Source organism: Tachyglossus aculeatus, chromosome 11 (genome assembly GCF_015852505.1).
Source record: "Tachyglossus aculeatus isolate mTacAcu1 chromosome 11, mTacAcu1.pri, whole genome shotgun sequence".
Lineage (NCBI taxonomy): Eukaryota > Metazoa > Chordata > Mammalia > Monotremata > Tachyglossidae > Tachyglossus > Tachyglossus aculeatus.
Genome location: NC_052076.1, coordinates 90,843 through 109,548, shown reverse-complemented (window position 1 = coordinate 109,548; position 18,706 = coordinate 90,843). Strand labels below are relative to the sequence as shown.

The window sequence follows — 18,706 nt, the reverse complement described above, 5'->3', positions numbered from 1 at the left end:
GAAGGAAAACCCAGGAATGTGATGTGGGAAAAGTTTTTTTTTTCCTTTTCCTGCTCGCCTCTCCTCCCCGCCCCCCCACCTTTTTTTCCTTCCATTTGGCTGGATTCAGTCCCAGAAATGTCAGGGCCACTTCAACTCTGCTCCAAACCAAACTCAGCCCTGGAAATCAGGGAACTTGACGAAGAATTTAACAGGTCAGCAAAACACCACATCATCTCCCTCCCTCCTTCCTTCCCTCCTTCTCTCCCTCCCGCTTCCCGGAGGAGGGAGGGACGGTGGGCTGGGAGAGGCGACAAAACTTGGGAAGGGGTGCTGGTGGGGAAGCTCTGTAACACTGTAACCCTATAACGCTGTATCGTGATACGTCACTTCAGAAAAGGATAATCGAGGTTGTTAACCCTTTGGGAATGGGGGTCTCTCCCAGGAAGAGCCCTGCCTCACTCCCCCACCCCCCGACCCACAGGAGGAAACTCTTCACAGTTACCTAGTCCCATCCGAGGTCCAGACACCCAAACAAGGAGACGCTGCAGACAGTCATGTCCACGGTCAAGACCACGTGTGGGTGTGCAAGTGTGTGAGTACGTGTGCACGCACGAGCGTGTGTGTGTGCGCTAATTTATTTATATCTCCCATTCTCTGCCCTCTACTGTTACTTGGAGGCTGGAGAGGTTCACGGAAAACATGACTACAGTTGTTTTTCTTCCGCTGATAGGGTGTCACGTTACTGAATTCTAGTTCCTGCTGATCCTGACTCCTTCCAGGAGGAGGTGGTGGTGGAGGAGGAGGAGGTAGAGAGGAAGAGGCCGGTGAAGGGTGACCATTAGTCATGGAGGCCTAGGAGCTTGGTCCTTGAGAGCAGCCTAGACAGCCCTGAGTAAGATCCAGTATCCATGGGGCCCAGCCTCTGTGAGGTCCAGCCTTTATGGAGACCAGCCTCGGGGGGGGGGGGGGGGGGGGGGTGTCCAGCATCCGTGGAGTTCAGCCTCCATGGGGGCCAATCTCTGTGGAGGTCTTCCCTCCCTCCAGGGAGGCAGTTGGAATCCAGGCCCCAAAGCCAGCGGCTGACTCAAGGCCAGGAACACTGGTGATGCAACACTGCAGCGGAGTCACTGACCCTGCCTTTCCCTGCCCATGCAGGGCCTGGCGAGCGGCGAGCAGGGAGCCGAGGCCGTGTCTCCGACGGGCTCAGGCAATCGTTCCCTGGGGACAGGTGCAGCCTCCACAACATGGGTTTCCCAGATTTCCTGCCCCCCGATCCCTGTGCACACCCCAGGGCCCCTGCCCATGCCCTTGCCCACCCGACTCCCTCCCGCCCCCCAACTCCTACTGAAGGGCCGTTCTGAGCACTCCACAGTAATCTGCAGGGCTCGAGGCCAGTAGGGATTGGGCAAGCCGGCTGGGGCTCCAGGCGGGTGAAGGAGCGGTGGGTGTGGCCGGGGTGTCAGGAAGCCTCGGTGATGGGCATGGGCATGGCAGTGAGACCATGGCCCTGAGCCACGCAGCCTGACCAGCACAGGGCAGCCTGGAGGCTGGAGGCTGAGCACAAACGAGAGCAGCAGACCCAGAGTTTGGGGGATCGGCGGGGGAAGGGGTGAAAGTCACCGGCAGGAAGAGTTTGGGGTCAGCAGATGGTTTGCTCTGGATGGTATCATCCAGGAGCTAGTCAAGCACCTGTGTGCCTGTTGGATAGTAGTTAGTGCCTCATCACTGCTCTCTCTCCCAGGCTCTCATATGGTGCCTCACACTCTCTACTTGCACTCAGTACAGTGCTTCACGCTCACTACTCACCCTCACTATATCATCATCATCATCAATCATATTTATTGAGTGCTTACTATGTGCAGAGCACTGTACTAAGCGCTTGGGAAGTACAAATTGGCAACATATACAGACAGTCCCCACCGAACAGTGGGCTCACAGTCTAAAAGGGGGAGACAGAGAACAAAACCAAACATACTAACAAAATAAAATAAATAGAATAAATAGCATAGAATCGGACCCCGTGAGTTTATTTGGAGACGGCGTGTCAGGAGAAATGCTCATGCGTGGGGGGAAGAAGTGGGGGCACTGCTCGGGTTCTGCTCTCTGTCAGATTTACTGAACATTCACCATTGGCAGGGCACCGTATTGGGTGTTAGGGAGGGTACAATAGGACAATAAACAGAATATTCCCCGCCCACAGTGAGCTCGACGTCTTAATCCTGATTTATCCACATCTATCCTTTATGTATTTCTACTATAGGCAGGGTACATGTCTGTACGTTCTCTTGTACACTCCCAAGCGCTCAGCACTACAGAGCCTCACACTCACTGCTCACTCTTAGTACTGTGCTTTGAACTCACTACTAATGCTCAGTACAGTGCCTTGAACTGACTCTTTGTGCTCAGTAAAGTGCCTGACATTCACTCCTTACACTCAGTACGGTGCCTCACACTGACTCCTTGCACTCAGTTATACACCACTGATAAGGTAGCAGCTGAGCTGCAGGGCAGAGCTGAAGAATCACACCAGCCCTGTCTGGGCCAAATTCTCTCCCCGGATCTCACGGGTTGCTTTAGCCCAGACTGGTGTCCCTGAAGAGGTGAGGGGGAGGGTCTGCTGGACTGGCTGCAGGTGTCCCTTGGCACCCAGGAGATCCTTGGTGGCTGTGATGAGCCATGAGGGCCCAGGGAGTGGGGCCACCCTGGGCCAGTATCCCCTTCTGCTTAATCAGTGAAGTGGCATCAAGAGAGGAGCCTGACAGGAGGCTGCAGGAGGAATGTTGCGTAGTCTCTCCATCAAGGGACTGCTGTTTCCCCTGCCAGGGCGTGCTTCTCCTCCCACTGCCCCCCGCTCCCTGTTTCCTTCTCCTCCTCCCTGCCCTCCGCTCCCTGTTTCCTTTGCCCCCCCCCCCCCACTTCATCCCCTTCACTCCCTCTCTTCTCTCCCCCGCCTTTGTTTCCTTGGCCCCCTTTCTCCCCTCCTTTGCACCCTTCTCCTCCTTCACCTCCCCTCATCCCCCCATCCTGGGAGCCAAGGAAGAACCCCGCCAGGAGTGGTATGTCCACTTGGGATGAAGGGTCACTCAGAGGCTGTGCGGGTCCGGCAGATTGTGTGTGTCGGCCATTCTTGGGCCTCGGTCATTCGTGGGTCAGTTGGGTGGGAAGGCGTGACGTTACTGGGGCTTGCTTGGCCAGAGGAGGTAATTTGGAGCGTCTGGGGGCCAGACCAGGGCTCGGGTTCTGGGGAGGAGATGACTTCAGATTTTCTCAGGAAACTTGCAGAGCGCTTTTTACAGGTGGAAGGGAGTTGGTGAATTGGTAAAACAGCCAAGCCCAGAAAGGGAACTGGGAATATTGGCTGCTTGATCTCATTCCTGTCTTGCTGCGATCTGGAGTGATTTACTGGCTTTCAGCTGTGTAAGTACTGGCAGTGTTGCGTACGTGTGTGCGTGTCTATGTGTGAGTGTGGGAGTGCGTGCAGCTTTAGTGCCGGAGAAAGGCTGACTTTACAGGCCTGGAACTGAACGTGCCGTGTGGAGAGTCAGCAGTAAAGTCTGCCTCCTCCCTCCTCTCTGCCCCCAGGGACTCCCCAATCCCCAGCAGAACCCCTGGCCCTCAGAGCTGCCGTCCTCCCTGGCATGGGATTGGGGTGATCACACCAGGGTGGGCGGTAACAGAATTGACTTGCAGGATCCATCCATCTGACCGTCCGCCGTTCTGTCGGCCTTGAATCCTCACGCTAGGCTGTTACTTGGCTCTTCCACCCACTGAGTTCAGTGGGCCTTGGCTCTTGTGATTTTAGCTCCCTCACTGGCCGTTTCTAACCTCTCTTCGTCAGCTCCTCCTCGGCGACCCACTCCCCCCAGAACCCCTCCCTACGGCACGGGGTCTCGACATTACCCTCCATTCCTCACGGTCTTTCAACCCCTTAATCGGTCTTCAGCTAAATCCTGTCAGTTCTTTCCAGGATCCACCCTTCCTCCCCATCCCAACGGTCCCCACTTCGGTCTAGGCTCTCGTCCTACTGAGACTCGAACGCCAGATAATGTCTCCAGACAATGTCTCACTCTGCTGCTTGGAGCATTATTCTAAAACACTGGTCTGCGCACTTCTCCCCAGTCCTCCAAAATCTCCAATAGGTGCCCATTCCTTTGTGTCAGGCAGAAAGTCCTGGCTACTGGATTTAAGGTAATTCATCAGTTTTCTCCCCCTTTACCCATCTGCTCTCTTCTCCTTCCGCACTCCAGATCACATTCTGCACTCTCCCTTGTTTATGGTAAGGGGCGCAAGATGACTGGGGCCGAGGGGAGGGGTGGGGATGGCGAGATCCTGGCTCTGTGAGAGGAGTGCGATGCCAGGCAAGGAGTCCACCGCAGCCCATTAACCTGACACCGACAAGGGATGGCCAGGAGGCGGTACGGCGGAGTCGGGCCAGTATCACCCATCCTCCACTCACAGTCTTAATCCCCATTTTACAGATGAGGTTATTGAGGCACAGAGGAGTGAAGCGACTTGCCCAAGGTCATACAGCAGACACGTGGCAGAGTCAGAATTTGAACCCAGGTCCTCTGATTTCCAGGCCGGTCTTTCATCTCTGTTGCATACTCCCAAGGGGCCCAGGCCCAGATAGTACGGCAGTGTGCAAGAGTGGATGCTTGCAGTTGTTTCAACCTCCTTTCCTGAAGCATCTTACGGTGGCCTATGCACTGGCTCCAGCACGGGCCCCAGCACCAGCCCTAGCCCCACCACCAGGCCCAGCCCCAGCCCCAGCCCCAGCCCCAGCGCTGCACTGATCTGGCCCCAGCACCTGCCCCAGCCTCAGCCCAGCCCCAGCCGCAGCACTGTCACCGGCCCTGGCCTTGGCCCCAGCACCAGGCCCAACTCCTAGAATGGTCCCCCCCGTCCCCCAGCCTCAGGACTGACACTGGCCTCAGCCCTGGCCCTGGGGATCTTTTTCCCTGGCAGCACCGGAAGATTCAGAGGGTGCAAGTTCTGAAGATGTTGCCCATGGGAGCACAACTGGGGGGGCGACGGGGGCCGAGGGGCTGTGGATCAGGACAGGTTTTGTACAAGAGACAGATCATTCAGGTGCTTTGTGATTCTGGAGCTGTCAATTGTGCTCTCTTGGGATCCTCCTCTTTGCCAAAACCTAGTTAGGCTGCAGTGGCCGGGGAGCTGCTCCATACCCGCTCCGCCAAGGACCTGGGCTGGCCTCCGAGTACTTCCTCCTGCTCGCTCGCTGCCGGTTGTGAGAGGAGACCAACACACCAGGTGGCCAACGGTCGGTCCTAAACTCGGGGTTCCAGGAGGCGCAGCTCTTCCCGATGCCCAGCACAAAACCTGCCAGTTGTTCTGCAGGTGAGGACCAAGCCCAGGGAGCAGTGAGATAGGCCTGGTGTGGGGGAGGAGGTGATGGCCTGGTCGGGTGGAAACTTGGTGAGGTTAGGGCATCACCAAAACCAGCCAGGGCACCCCGTTGTAGCCATTAAGCTCCCAGAGGATCTGGGCATTTAACAGTGGTGGGAAGCCCCGTTCACTCCATCATCACTGTGACTGTCCCGCTCACTGGGGGATCTGCTCCTCAGCAGAGGTTACAGCTCAGCGGCCAATCAGTCAGCAGTCTGTCAGTCAATCCCTGGGCCACATCTTCACCATATCCGGCGATCGAGCTTGTGTGTCTTAGGAGTTGAAGTTTCTGCTAAGGAAGTTTCCCTGAAACTCTGCTATGTATTTCTGTTCTGGGGGCTGGTTATTTCTGACTCCGCAGCCTACCAGCTTCACCAATCAATTAATGGTATTTATTGAGTACTTACTGCATGCGGAGCACTGCATTAAATGCTTGGGAGCGTACAATATAATAGAATTGGTAGACCTGATCTTTGCCCACAAGGAGCTCACAGTCTAGAAGGGAAGATGGATGGTTAAGTAAATTACTGGTAAAGGGAAATCCCTGGGACTCCTCTCTCCTATCCCGTCTGGGGTCCCATTGCTCCAGACAGTGGCGTGCGATGGGTTTGCAGTGATTCCTGGGGTCTCCTTCTGCCTGCCCAGCCTTCAGGGTGGGCGCCTTGGGGAAACTGTGGCTGGTGATGCTTCCTGTGGTGGTGCCAGGGAGGTTGGTGGTGGGGAAGGAAGGAAGGAGAGCCCTAGTGGCTCAGGACTCCCCAAAGGTGGAGCCCTACTGGCTGAGTAGGCATGGGGTGCTGGGTGGGCAAGAGGCAGAGATGGCTGCGGGGAACAGGGGACGGCACAAAAGTGGAGGAGGCTGGAACAGCCTGGTCAGTGGGAGGGAGTCCCAGGGTGGGGGAAGAAGGTAGGCTGGACCCTTAGGTTATCCCCCATCCCTCACATTCCCCCCTATCCCCCCACAACCCCCGGGCTCCCTGCAGCAGTGGACAAAGCTCTGGCCAGGGCTTCCCACCCTTCCTGAGCAGCAGGTCTCGGCCTGGACCCCCGCTTCTCCCTGTCTGGGCTCCAGGCCAGGGCTGCCAAGTGCTGGGAGTGATTTTTACAGAGTTTCTCGTGAGTCCATCTGGCTGCTCCCATGGGAACAGCTGCTTCCCTCTAACCCCCTTATGTTGATCTGTCAGTAGAAAAAGTGTGAAAGTCAGTCATTTTTATTCAGTCTGTTCGAAAAATCATTCTCAGCAGTTGGCAACTCTAATGGAAACACACCGAAATGGCAACACGTCAAGTCTGAGTTTCAGTGGAAAACCAGGGTTCTGTGGGGTGGGTTCAGTGGGGTAGGTTCTAGCAGCTGATTTTTATTTTTCACCGTGCTAGCCTAGAGGCTTAATGGTTCCCCTCAAAATACTGGAGCCCTCACTGTCAAAGCCAGCGTTTGAGGCCTCTGATTTCAAGGCTTTGCTTTCTCCGCCATCTGAAGGAGGAAGTATTGTGTGTCCGTGTGTTTTCGAAGCTGCCGTCGACGCTGGTCTTGTTGACTCTGCCTGCCTGAAATAGATCGTCAGAGGACCCAAACACCTTATTGGAGTTGGCAGGCTGGGAAGGGCAGAGCAAGGGAAGAACTTGTTCCCGACTAACTTCAAAACTCCTTTTGGCTTTTCAAAGTTGCTGTCGTCTCAGGAAAGCGGTTTTTGGGCTTGTGTTCACAGAGGGCAGTTTGCTCTCTGTCTGCCCAGTGGTTTACCTGATTTACAGAGGCTCTTTCAGGGTGGGTTCTGTGACCTCTCTTTGTCTAAGTAGCATTTATATGAACATCTCTCAGCAGCGGGCAGACAGGCAGTAGGCGGAAAGGAGGCAGGCAGGGGGGTGGGTGGGTGGAAGGGAGGTAGGCAGGCAAGTGGATGGTGTGCAGACAGGAGGGTGGAGGGTGAGAAGGGCAGGCTGGCAGGCAGCAGGATCAATTCTTTACTTTCTTCTTACCCTGGATCCTGCCGCTATTATTGCATTCGTGGTTTCTTCCCTCTTTCCCGTGGCTTTCTAGTCAATCGACACTCAGTGGTATTTACTGAGTGTCTACTTTGTGTAGCACTCCTGGGGGAGGCGAATGAGATAGAAGCCATGAACCCTCCTCTGGAGGAGCTGAAAATCTAAGGCGGAAGACCGCTACAAAATGATTTATGGAAGAAGAAAATGGTAAGATGGATATGTGGGTAAGAAACTGTTGAAATAGTAAGAGTCTGCAAGTTGATATGTACCCAAGTGCTGCTGGTGTTTGTAGGGGCACAAGAGGGAGATGGCACAAATGTCCTGAGACTATGACTGGGGAGTAGAATTAATGTGGGAAGGCCTCCTGGAAAAGATGGAATTTCAGGAGGGTTTTATGTTGGGGAGGGCTGAAGTCTGTGGGACTTCTCTTGGGAGGTCATTTGGCTCAGAGGGGTCCATTTCATCGGCCCAGACTCCTGGTGGCCTCCCCGTATTGTCTGGAATTCAAGAAACTCTTGTCCTAGAAACAAGACGGAGTTTCGCAGCAATATTGGAAGAGGGCCCTTCCACTATCCGGTTTCTGGGCCCAACCCGAAGAAGCAACAGCTTCAACATCCAGCATTTTTCGCCTTGGATCCCTGGAATTCCCGGGCAGGTTACAGGATGTCTTCATCCGAGTCAGTGTCGCTGCTCGGTTTCGTCAGTCTCTCCAGCTCTTCTCCGTCCTAGAAGCGATACGTGAAAAATGGCATACAACTGAATGGCTGTGACCGAACGACCTTGCCGAATGATGGGATTTTTGTGCCGATTCCCCCCTGGAGGTGTCCAGAGTATGAGAGAAGGCAGGCCTCCGGGGTCCCCAACGCCCCCTGCCTGGGAAGCCAGGGCCTGAGTGCAGAGGGCGCCCTCTGTTGGCCACTACCTGCTATGACGACAGAGCCAGAAGAAACTTGCCTGAGTGGGCTGAAGGGGGAAGGGAAGCCTCTCCCCAGGGACAAACCAGACCCTGCGGCTCCTCCACCCGACCGCCCGTCTCTGTCTGACCAGTCAATTCACGCCCGCCCACCCACCCACCCACCCAGCAGCTTCCCCTAGCTCTTTGTGGGCACCCAACCTTTACCTCAGTGAACGTGTGTTGATTCTGCGCATCAGGCAGAAACTCCTCACCCTGGGCTTCAAGGCTGTCCATCACCTCGCCCCCTCCTACCTCACCTCCCTTCTCTCCTTCTCCAGCCCACCCCGCACCCTCCGCTCCTCCGCCGCTAATCCCCTCACGGTACCTCGTTCTCGCCTGTCCCGCCATCGACCCCCGGCCCACATCATCCCCCTGGCCTGTAATGCCCTCCCTCTGCCCATCCGCCAAGCTAGCTCTCTTCCTCCCTTCAAGGCCCTGCTGAGAGCTCACCTCCTCCAGGAGGCCTTCCCAGACTGAGCCCCTTCCTTCCTCTCCCCTCGTCCCCCTCTCCATCCCCCCCATCTTACCTCCTTCCCTTCCCCACAGCACCTGTATATATGTATATATGTTTGTACATATTTATTACTCTATTTATTTATTTATTTTACTTGTACATATCTATTCTATTTATTTTATTTTGTTAGTATGTTTGGTTTTGTTCTCTGTCTCCCCCTTTTAGACTGTGTGCCCACTGTTGGGTAGGGACTGTCTCTATATGTTGCCAACTTGTACTTCCCAAGCGCTTAGTACAGTGCTCTGCACACAGTAAGCGCTCAATAAATACGATCGATGATGATGATGATTCACTTCTTCCCTGACAATTCTGAATTCAGAGTCCACTCTTTTTATGCCTGCCTCGCCCATTGGGGTGTAAGGTCCGTGTAGGCAGGGAAAGCATCTTGTACTTCTGCCGTGCTTTCCCGAGTGCTCGGGACGGGGCCCGGTACGTAATGGGTGCTCAGCAAATAGCACTGCCCGACTTCCAAGAAGCGACCTGCCTGATGATTCCAGAACGAATAACCCACTGCTCTGTGCGGACCCCAGAGACTCACCCCGCTGGAGCGCTCCCAGAGGTGGCCAGTTCCCTCTTGGACCCGCTCTCGCCGGGGGCCGCCCGGCAGCGGTTCGCCGGGCTGACTGGCGTTGTAGATGAATATGGAGAGGAGCACGGTGGGGGCCTCCAGGAAGAACGCCAGGGAGGGCCTGAAGTCAAATGCCAAAATGGAAGCCGCGGTGATGATCACCGTGGTGACCTGGGCCATCAGGATGTGGAACATGTTGTCCAGGAACTTGAGGATGAAGGCCACCGAGAGGCCCTGGAGGGCCGTGATGAAGATGAGGGCCACCGAGAATGCGTTGTGGCCGTGGAACAGCCCGCAGCGCTCGATCCTGCTGCGGCTGTCGGCTCGCAGGCCCAGCGTCAGCCCGTTGAAGAAGGTGCCGAAGACATACAGCTTGCTGTTCTGGACAAAGATGTTGTCGGTGAGCTGGCCCCCCTCCTTTAATATCTTCTCGTTGTAGATGTTGGCCAGGGAGGAAATGAAACACTGAGCCACGATGAGCGCGTGGCCCAGGCTGACGCGCATGTGGCGCAGGAACCCGGCCGTGTCGTTCCACTGGGCCGGGATGAGAGACCACTCTCTTGGGGGGCAGGTGGCATTCCCAAGGCATGACCCCCCAGGCTCCACCGGCAGGAGGCAGGAGTCCGACGGGTGGGTGAGGGCGTCGTGGTGAATCCCGGGCCCCACTGGGTTGGGCGTGGGCGAGGTGCCTCCGGGGCCCGCGGTCAGGGCCACGATGGAGAGAAACAGGACCAGCAGGGAAGCCCACTGCACCCAAGAGAGATGCCGCCTGGTCAGGGGTGGAAAACAGGAGCATCACCGACACGGGGAGGGAGGGAGGGAGTGACCGGGGGACAGAGGCAGAGACGGGGGAACGTCTCAATGGCTCTCACGCTCATTGGAGTGGAGAGCCGGCCTGGGCGCCTGAGAGGCAATGCTGCTGAAATCCCATCTTGTCCGGGAAGCCCTTCCGTCCCCCAACTCCCCACATCGTCTCGACCCAACAGCCCCCTCAGCCCTGTTGTGTATTCACAGCTGTAAAATCCAAGATTCATCATGGTTCCACTGGGTATAAAGACCATTATGGCTGTCACCCACTGCTAGAGAGAGGGTAAGCTCCTTGTGGGCAGGGAATGGGTCATGTGCTTCTCATGTACTTCCCCAAATACTTGATGCAGGGCGCTCAGCAGATACCATCCTGGCTACTGCTTCTACCCTGCCTCAAGCTTTGATGCCTAATCCCCTTTGACCAGCCACCTCTCCCCATCGGCCCGAAACCACTTCTGAGCATGAAGACTGACTTTGGAACCCATTTGCTTGGTTGGTCTCACTCTGTAGGAGCACAAGGACCTCTCGATCCAGGGCCCAAGGGGCAGGGCAATCAGGACCCACTGCTGGGCTCCCAGGCTTTCAGTTACCCGTGTGGATGCGATACTTCCCTATCCCTGGGATGACCGCGGGTCTCCGGGGCTCCCGGCGGCCGGATGCGGGTGTGAGGAGGCTGTTGGTCCGTGGGTGAGGGTTGCCCTAGGTGACCTCCCTGACACAGTGGCACCTGCCCCTCAGTTCCTTCGATGGACCGGGCTGATGTCTCTCCCCCTCCCCTCCGGAGGAGGCTCAGGGATGGCGGGGCTGTAGGGCAGCCTAGCGGCAAGCCTGGATCCCTCTGGGCCCGCCTGTTGGCTCCACTCCCCCCAGCACTCCCAGCTGTCCTGCTTTTGAGCTTCTCCTGCACTGCCTGGTCACTTTTGACTGTCCTGCTTTGAGCTTCCCCTCAATTGCCAGGTAAGTCTAGCCTGGTGTGTTGGCTCAGCTCTTCTTGTGCTGCCCAGTCACTCTGGATTAGCCTGCTGGTTCCGCTCCTCCTGCAGTACCTAGTCATTCTGAATTAGCCTGTTGGCTCAGCTTCTCCCACATTACCTGGACACTCTGGATTAATCTGCATGTTCAGCTCCTCCTGCACTTACTGAAAATTTGAGAAGCAGAAAGCTCAGAGAATGAGCCAGGGGAGGGGGATCTGGAGGAGGGAGGCTTAGACCGACTTTTGTTAGCAATAACGATAATGATAATAACAATAATAATGTTGATGATAATGGCGATATCTGTTAAGCTGAGCAACTAGCCCCATAAACGGGACTGTGACTGTGTTCCCTCCATCCCCCTCTGCCTGGGCTGGCCAGGGGGCCCCGGTGGCCCAGCAGGGAGCAGCAGGGGTTGCTGGCCCAGCCCTCCCCGGGCTTTGGCCCCTTTGGGGCTAATAGAGTTTAAAAGGGTAACCAAAGCAGGCCTGGAACCCATATTAAGGAAAATGGACTTTTGGCCAGAGCTCTCAGGTAATTCAGAATCACCAATTTGAACTTTTGGAGATTTCAGAGGACAGGGAAGAAGAGAGGGAATAAAATTGTTGCCTGATGATCCTGAGACCTCAAACTACATAAAGTCTGGCTTTGGCTTCAGCATCTGATTTCCACAGATTCGCATGAGTGGGTTTTGGGGGAGGGGGAGTGGGGGTGCGTGTGTGTGTGCATGCGTGTGTGTGTGTGTGTGCAGGTGTGCATTATTGTCATCATCACCATCACCATTATCTCACCGGCATCACCCCTGTTTTACAACTACAGCTGGTCCTCCTGGGATTGTTGGGGCTCAATGGAAATGGTCTATTTGGGCCAAAGGGTTCGGTCACTTCTCCTAGGTTATGAAGGCCACGTCCCAACAGACCCAGCGTCGAGGGGAAATCGTGCTGGGGTACCCGTACCCTGACCCATGTCGTGTGCCCGTGCACGGCTGGCTCTTCAGATGCCATCTTGTGCTCCACCCTCAAAAGGCGCCCATGGTCCCAGTGAAAGTGTCCTAGTTCCCCTCCAGCATTTGGGCTCTAAAAACCTACATTCTGGAGGGCCTGACTATAAGATATTTTTTCTCCCTCTTCCCCACAAATAAAACACCAGTGCTGACTTTTGGAACCTGCCAAAATCAATGTTCGCAGGGGACCTGGGGAGAAGAAACATTTTATACCTCTTAGCTGAAAAATAATCTTGCCCTTCTTGTGAGAAGTCAACACACTGGGCGATCTGTGTCGCGGTAGATGAATGAGTAAAAGCCAGTACCTGAGCTGTAACTTGACTCCCTACTTTCAGTGACTTGCCCAGAAACATCCAGCAGTAAGTTTACATTCCAAACTGGGACACGCCCAGTGTCACGGTGGTATACCTTTCAGAGCAAGTTACTTACTTGAGCACGATTCTGAACAGAAGAGCAGTGGTGATAATGCTAAAGTTTGAGAACAGCACGGCCATGACCTAGAGAGAGGGGACACAAGGTTACAGCCCCGACCAGGTGTTGGCGTCACAGTTGAGATGTTCACCTGACCAGGGCCTCCTGGTCGTAGTGAGGGGCTGACGGGAAAGCGCTTTTTTATGGTATTTTTTATGGTATTTGTTAATCACTTATAATGTGTCAATCACTGTTCTAAGCACTGGGGTAGATTTAAGATAATCAAGATGGACAGAATCCCTGTCTCATACAGGGCTCACATTCTCAATAGGAGGGAGAACAGATATTGAGTCCCCATTTTTCAGTTGAGGAAACTGAAATACAGAGAAGTTTAGTGACTTGAGTCTGTGCAAACCGGACTTCCTGGGCTTTTACTTCCGGTCCCTCAAACTGGGCCCATGTTTGACATTTGAAGAGATTTGGGTTTTCAATCACTCAGTTATCGAGCTGTCTACTGTGTGCAAAGCACTGTGCTAAGCACTTGGGAAAGAACAACAGGGTTAGCAGACAGGCTCCCAACCTCAAGGAGTTTACAACCTAGTTGGGGAGAAGGACATAAAATAAGTGGGAGGGAGGTTTGCTCAACCAGAAGTGTGCGTAAAGAAGTATGTACAAAAGGGTCACAGGATGTAGAGAGTGCCAAAGTACTATGGTGATGCAAAAGTTCCATGGGTCACAGGCCATGTGCTCCTGAAGAACTGAATGGGATGGCACACACAAGCCCAGGGAGAACGATAGTTCCACAAAGACCCAGCCACTTCTCAAAAGATTTCAGAGAATTTAATACTTGAGAGGGAAAGAAATTCTCAGTTTTGGTCCCCGGGTCTGGCCAGACTTCCCTTCCCCCCGTCCTCCAGTCCTCTCCCCAGGGTTGGAGTAACAGTATCCATTAAGCGCCCCCCTCCACCACCCCCTCCACCACTGGCCCTTAACCCGCTGGGAGTGATACCCCATATTAGGTGCAGCTGTTGCATTCTGGAATCAAACGTCATGCGGTGAGCATAGTGCACTGCCCCTCAGTGAGTGCTCGGCAGATGCCGACACTACTCTTGGAGTGTCCAAGGAGAGTCTGGAAGTAGTGGGGTCTCGGTGTCGGGGGGGGGGGAACCCAAGAAAGGCAGTCAGTCACAGCTGTGAGAGAGGACTTCGGGGCCTCAATGGGTCTTCCCATGGAGGGCTCTACTTACTGGCTGGAGGTAGGACAGCACATAGAAGACAATCAGATTGTCCAGAAAGTAAAGGAAGGCAGGAATGGCCCATTTGAGGTAGTTTCCAAGTTCCTTCCAGGAACTGCACGTCAAAGCTCGGCACGGACGGCCCTCTGCAAAGAAGAGAATTTGGTTTATGCTTCAGCTTGGGTCGGCTCCAACGTTTCCCCAGGCTCCCGTTGGACATTGGTCGGCTCCCCCGGGGATGGTGGCCTGGAGAGGACCAGGTTCCAGCCGAGCCCCTCGCTTCTACCATGGAGACACAGGCTTGGGGAGAGCCACCGTCCCAACAGCCTGATCTTTTGGATCAGCTGAGTCGCGGAGGAGCCGGGCTAGAAGTCCTGATTCCCCGGCCCGTGCTATTTCCACTAGACCGTGCTCCTTCTCTTTCCCAGTCCCTGCCATCTGGCACTTGCACTGGAGCAGAGCTATCCCTCAAAGGGAGCCACGCGGCTCCTATAGCTTTCCTTTCCCCCCCTCTTCCGCAGACTGGTGACCCTCAGGGTAAATAAGTTCAGCATGATCTATATGGCCGTTTCCTGCAGGCCCTGCTCTGAGTGCGGGGAGCCTGCGGCTCACAGCCTGACTGCCAACCAGGGGTTGAGCTACCCAGAGCTGGTGATGAAACTACTGGAGGTGCTGAGGGTGGGTGAGGGTGGTGATGTGGGAGCACCAGGTCACCACGGGCGGGAAATGCCTGCAGCATATGATCCCTCCCAGTGCCCTCATTTCCCCAAAAGCCAGTTTGCACACAAGCAGCGACGGGCTGGAGTTTGGAACCAAAGACATGAAAAGGTGTGGGGCTGTTCGGATACGTACCCTTGCTGACCACCCAGAGTGCCACCGGAGTACACAGCACCAGTTTCACCAGCTCTGAGCATACGTTCACAGTGGTGGGAAGGTAGTCATACTTGTTCTCTAAAAGGGAACAGAAATTGCATTCCATTAATACAATGCGGATAAGCTACTAGCGGATACTTTGTTCGTGGACGGCAAAGCCTGCGGCCTCTGCAGCTTTGAGGATGTTCTGTAAAGTTGTGAGCCCAATGATTTCACTTGGTTCTGAGTGGGGATGAAAGAAGAAATTACGTTCGTAAACTCTGGCCTTCCAGTACAGAGCTGCACCTGGGGGCAGGCTATTACAGAGTAGCTCTAGAGGAAGATGCCCGTGTCTGATCTTGGAATCCCAGTTGAATTCACGTGTCTGTCCTTGTAGAAGCACCCACCTCCCTGGCCAAGGGGAACCAGCTGCAGAGAGCCAGGGGAGGGGAGGAGTCCTCTTCTGGGGACAGTTCCCACTGGGCTTCCCTGCAGTGTCTCCAGGAGGGCCACAGCCTCCCCCAATGGGAGCTGTCCACAGCACTAAACCTGCCCACTAAAATTGAACAAAGATCACTTGTCGGTCCCTGCAGGGCCAGAACAGCAGCCAGGCACTCCCCTACTTCTGGCTGGTTTGCCTCCTCTTTTTCCCCAGTGAGGGGTGGGGTGAGGGGTGGGTGGCACCTCTGGCAGGGGAGTGCTGGAGGAGAGGGAAGGGTTGAGCCATGACCATACTGAAACTCACTAAATAGAGCAGTCCCATAAGCCCGTTAACCCTTATATTGTACTCTCCCAAGTGTTTAGTACAGTCTTCTGCATAGTAAGACACTGGACTATGCAGTCTACACATCAACTCCAGGGGAGCAGGGGGAAGGATGGATCCCTAGAGTCCCTGTGGACATAGACCTTGCACAAAGACATGACCACTCAGCTGCAAGGATTAACTTGCCCATTTCCCAGGCCAAGAACGAGCCAGTGCCTTGATCGTCGGAGAATAGGGTTTAGTCCCCCAGCTTCAGGCCCGGCGCTTAGCCTACCTTTGTTGGCTGAAAGCTTCGTGAGGAGGATGCGACTTGAGCCCAGAGCCACAAAGAGCGCCCCCAGCAGCCACGTGTAGATCCTGGACCCGGAGACCGGGCTGTGCCCACTGCAGCCCATGCCCTGCATCCTGCTGCCCAGCTGTCGGAAGACTGAACAAAGGAAAACCTCCATCAGCCCTCGGGGATACGGCCAGGGGCTGGGGGCGCCATTTATCTGAGGCTGACTTCTCTCAAGGAAGATAAAAGCTCTCCAGTGCTTCACTTCGACTGACTTAATTTTTCAACTGAGCGTTCAATAGATACCACTGATTGAGTGTTCAATCAGTCAATCAATCTATCAGTGGTATTTAGTGAGCACTTACTGTGTGCTGAGCACTGTATTAAAAACAGTGGGCGAGTACAACAGAATTGTTGACAAGTTCCCTGTCCATAAGGAGCTTGCAATCCACATGGAGAGATGGGCATTAACATAAATCACAGATATGTATATAAATGCTGTGGGGCAGAGGGTGGGATGAATATCAAGTGCTTACAGAGGACAGATCCAAGTGCTTAGGAGATCAAGAAGGGAGGAGTAGGGGAAGTGAGGGCTTAGTGGGGAGATGTGATTTTAATAAGGCTTTGAAGGTGGGGAGAGTGGTGGTCTGTCGTACACAAGGGTGGGGAGAGAGGGTATTTCCTGGCCAGAGGGAGGATGGGGGCGAGGGGTTAGTTGTGAGATAGATGAGACTGAGAAACAGTGAGTAGGATGGTGTTAGAGGGGCAGTGGAATGGCGGATTGTGGCAGGAAATCAGAGAGGTAAGATAGGAAGAGGTAAGCTGATTGAGTGCTTTAAAGCCATCGGTAAGGAGTTTGGGTTTGCTGTGAGAAGCACCGTGGCTTAGTGGAAAGAACACGGGCTTGGGAGTCAGAGGCCGTGGGTTCTAATCCCGGCTCCACCACTTGCGTACTGTGTGACTTTGGGCAAGTCACATAATTTCTCTGTGCCTCAGTTACCTCATTTGTAGCATGGGGATTAAGACTGTGAGCCCCACGTGGGACAACCTGATTACCTTGTATCTCCCCCAGTGCTTTGAACAATGCTTGGCACACAGTAAGTGCTTAACAAATGCCATCATTATTATTATTATGTGGAGATGAACGGGAAACCACTGGAGATCCCTGAGAAGTGCGTAGCCGTGGACTGAACAGTTTTCTAGAAAAATGATCTGGGCAACAGAGTGAAGTATGGACTGGAGTGGGGAGACACAGGAGGCAGGGAGGTTAATAAGAATGATGGCATTTGTTAAGCGCTTACTATATGCCAAGCACTGTTCTAAGAACTGGGGGGGGAAATACAAGGTAATCGGGTTGTCTCACGGAGGGCTCACAGTCTTAATCCCCATTTTACAGACGAGGTAACTGAGGCACAGAGATGTTAAATGACTTGCCCAAAGTCACACGGCTGACAAGTGGTGGAGGTGGGATTAGAACCCATGACCTCTGACTCCCAAGCCCGGGCTCTTTCCACTGAGCCACGCTGAAGTGCTTGGATCGACATAGTGCTAGTTTGGATGCAGCAGAAAGAGCAGATTTCAGTGGCGCTGTGATGGTAGAAACGACAGGATTTAATAAGTATTATTGGTTGACTAATAATATTTGATTGATTCATTGTATGTTCAATACTAGTTTGAGTACTTAATAGTATTGATTGCTAAATATGATTGAAATAAATACTAACTGAATATTTCACAAGTACCATTAATTGGCTGAGTATTCAATAAAGAGTTGATTGATCGACTGTTTAATGAACACTAGAGCGAACGGGGGCACCGATAACAGGGACAGGTCAGGTTACACGACCCTGCTGCCTGCCCCTCTACAACGTTTTATTATTGGGGGGAAGTGAATCTAACGGGTGTGCGGGGGGGAAAGAGAGGGGAGGGAGCTGTCTGTCTGTTTGTCTGTCTGTCCATCCGTCCGCCTTCCCGAGCCTCCCGCCTCAGGACCTCCGCCAAGCTAGCTCTCTTCCTCCCTTCAAGGCCCTACTGAGAGCTCCCCTCCTCCAGGAGGCCTTCCCAGACTGAGCCCCTTCCTTCCCCTCCCCCTCGTCCCCCTCTCCATCCCCCCATCTTACCTCCTTCCCTTCCCCACAGCACCTGTATATATGTTTGTATGCATTTACTACTCTATTTACTTATTCATTTATTTTACTTGTACATATCTATTCTATTTATTTTATTTTGTTAGTATGTTTGGTCTTGTTCTCCGTCTCCCCGTTTTAGACTGTGAGCCCACTGTTGGGTAGGGACTGTCTCTATACGTTGCCACCTTGTACTTCCCGAGCGCTTAGTACAGTGCTCTGCACACAGAAAGCGCTCAATACGATTGATTGATTGATTTTGTTCTCGGTCTCCCCCTTCTAGACTGTGAGCCCGCTGTTGGGTAGGGACCGTCTCTATAGGTTGCCAACTTGGACTTCCCAAGCGCTAAGCGCTCGATAAATACGATTGATTGATTCCCGAGCCTCCCGCCTCAGGACCGGGTCAGCGGCGGTTCCCGTGGGCGCATGCGCGGCGGTCCGCCCGTCCTTCCGTTTCTGGAGGCCCCCGCTTGGCGCACGCGCAGTTTCCCGGGGTCCTCACTGCCTTTACCTACACGTGGAACAGGTGGCCCCCGGCGAGCCGCTCATCCTACGAAGGGCACAGCCAGTCGGCCGTCCGGACAGCCGGCCGGGAACCATGGCCGCCGCCATGGCGACGACAACGACGGGGCCAGGCAGGGAGCGAAGAGCTTAGGGTGGAGGGCGGGCCGTCTCTCCCCGAGGTGCTGATTCTGGAGCAGCGGGTCGGAGGAACGCCCCGACGGGGAAGGGGGCCGAGGAGAGAACCCAGTGCGCAGGCGCCGAGCGGAGTCGAGCCGAGCCGAGCGGAGCCGAGCCGGGCCGAGCGGAGCCGGGCCCCCTTCCGGAGCCAGCTCGGGCTGCCTGGGTCACG

The 18,706-nt window shown here is 54.6% G+C and overlaps 1 protein-coding gene across 2 annotated transcripts; it reads right to left on the bottom strand.

The window, feature by feature from the left end:
* Nucleotides 1-6,593: 6,593 nt before the first annotated feature.
* On the bottom strand, nt 6,594-18,604 carry SLC35A5 (solute carrier family 35 member A5). Of its 2 annotated transcripts, none has more exons than XM_038753411.1 (7): nt 18,369-18,604; nt 15,728-15,880; nt 14,691-14,789; nt 13,851-13,984; nt 12,622-12,689; nt 9,382-10,180; nt 6,594-8,099 (listed from the first exon to the last, which is right to left on the bottom strand). In XM_038753411.1, exons 1-7 carry the CDS (start codon nt 18,463-18,465, stop codon nt 8,031-8,033), a joined length of 1,419 nt encoding a protein of 472 aa, XP_038609339.1. In that variant the 5' UTR covers nt 18,466-18,604; the 3' UTR covers nt 6,594-8,030. The 2 variants fall into 2 exon arrangements, with proteins under 2 accessions (XP_038609339.1, XP_038609340.1); XM_038753412.1 differs by having other exon boundaries at nt 18,365-18,448.
* Nucleotides 18,605-18,706: the final 102 nt, after the last annotated feature.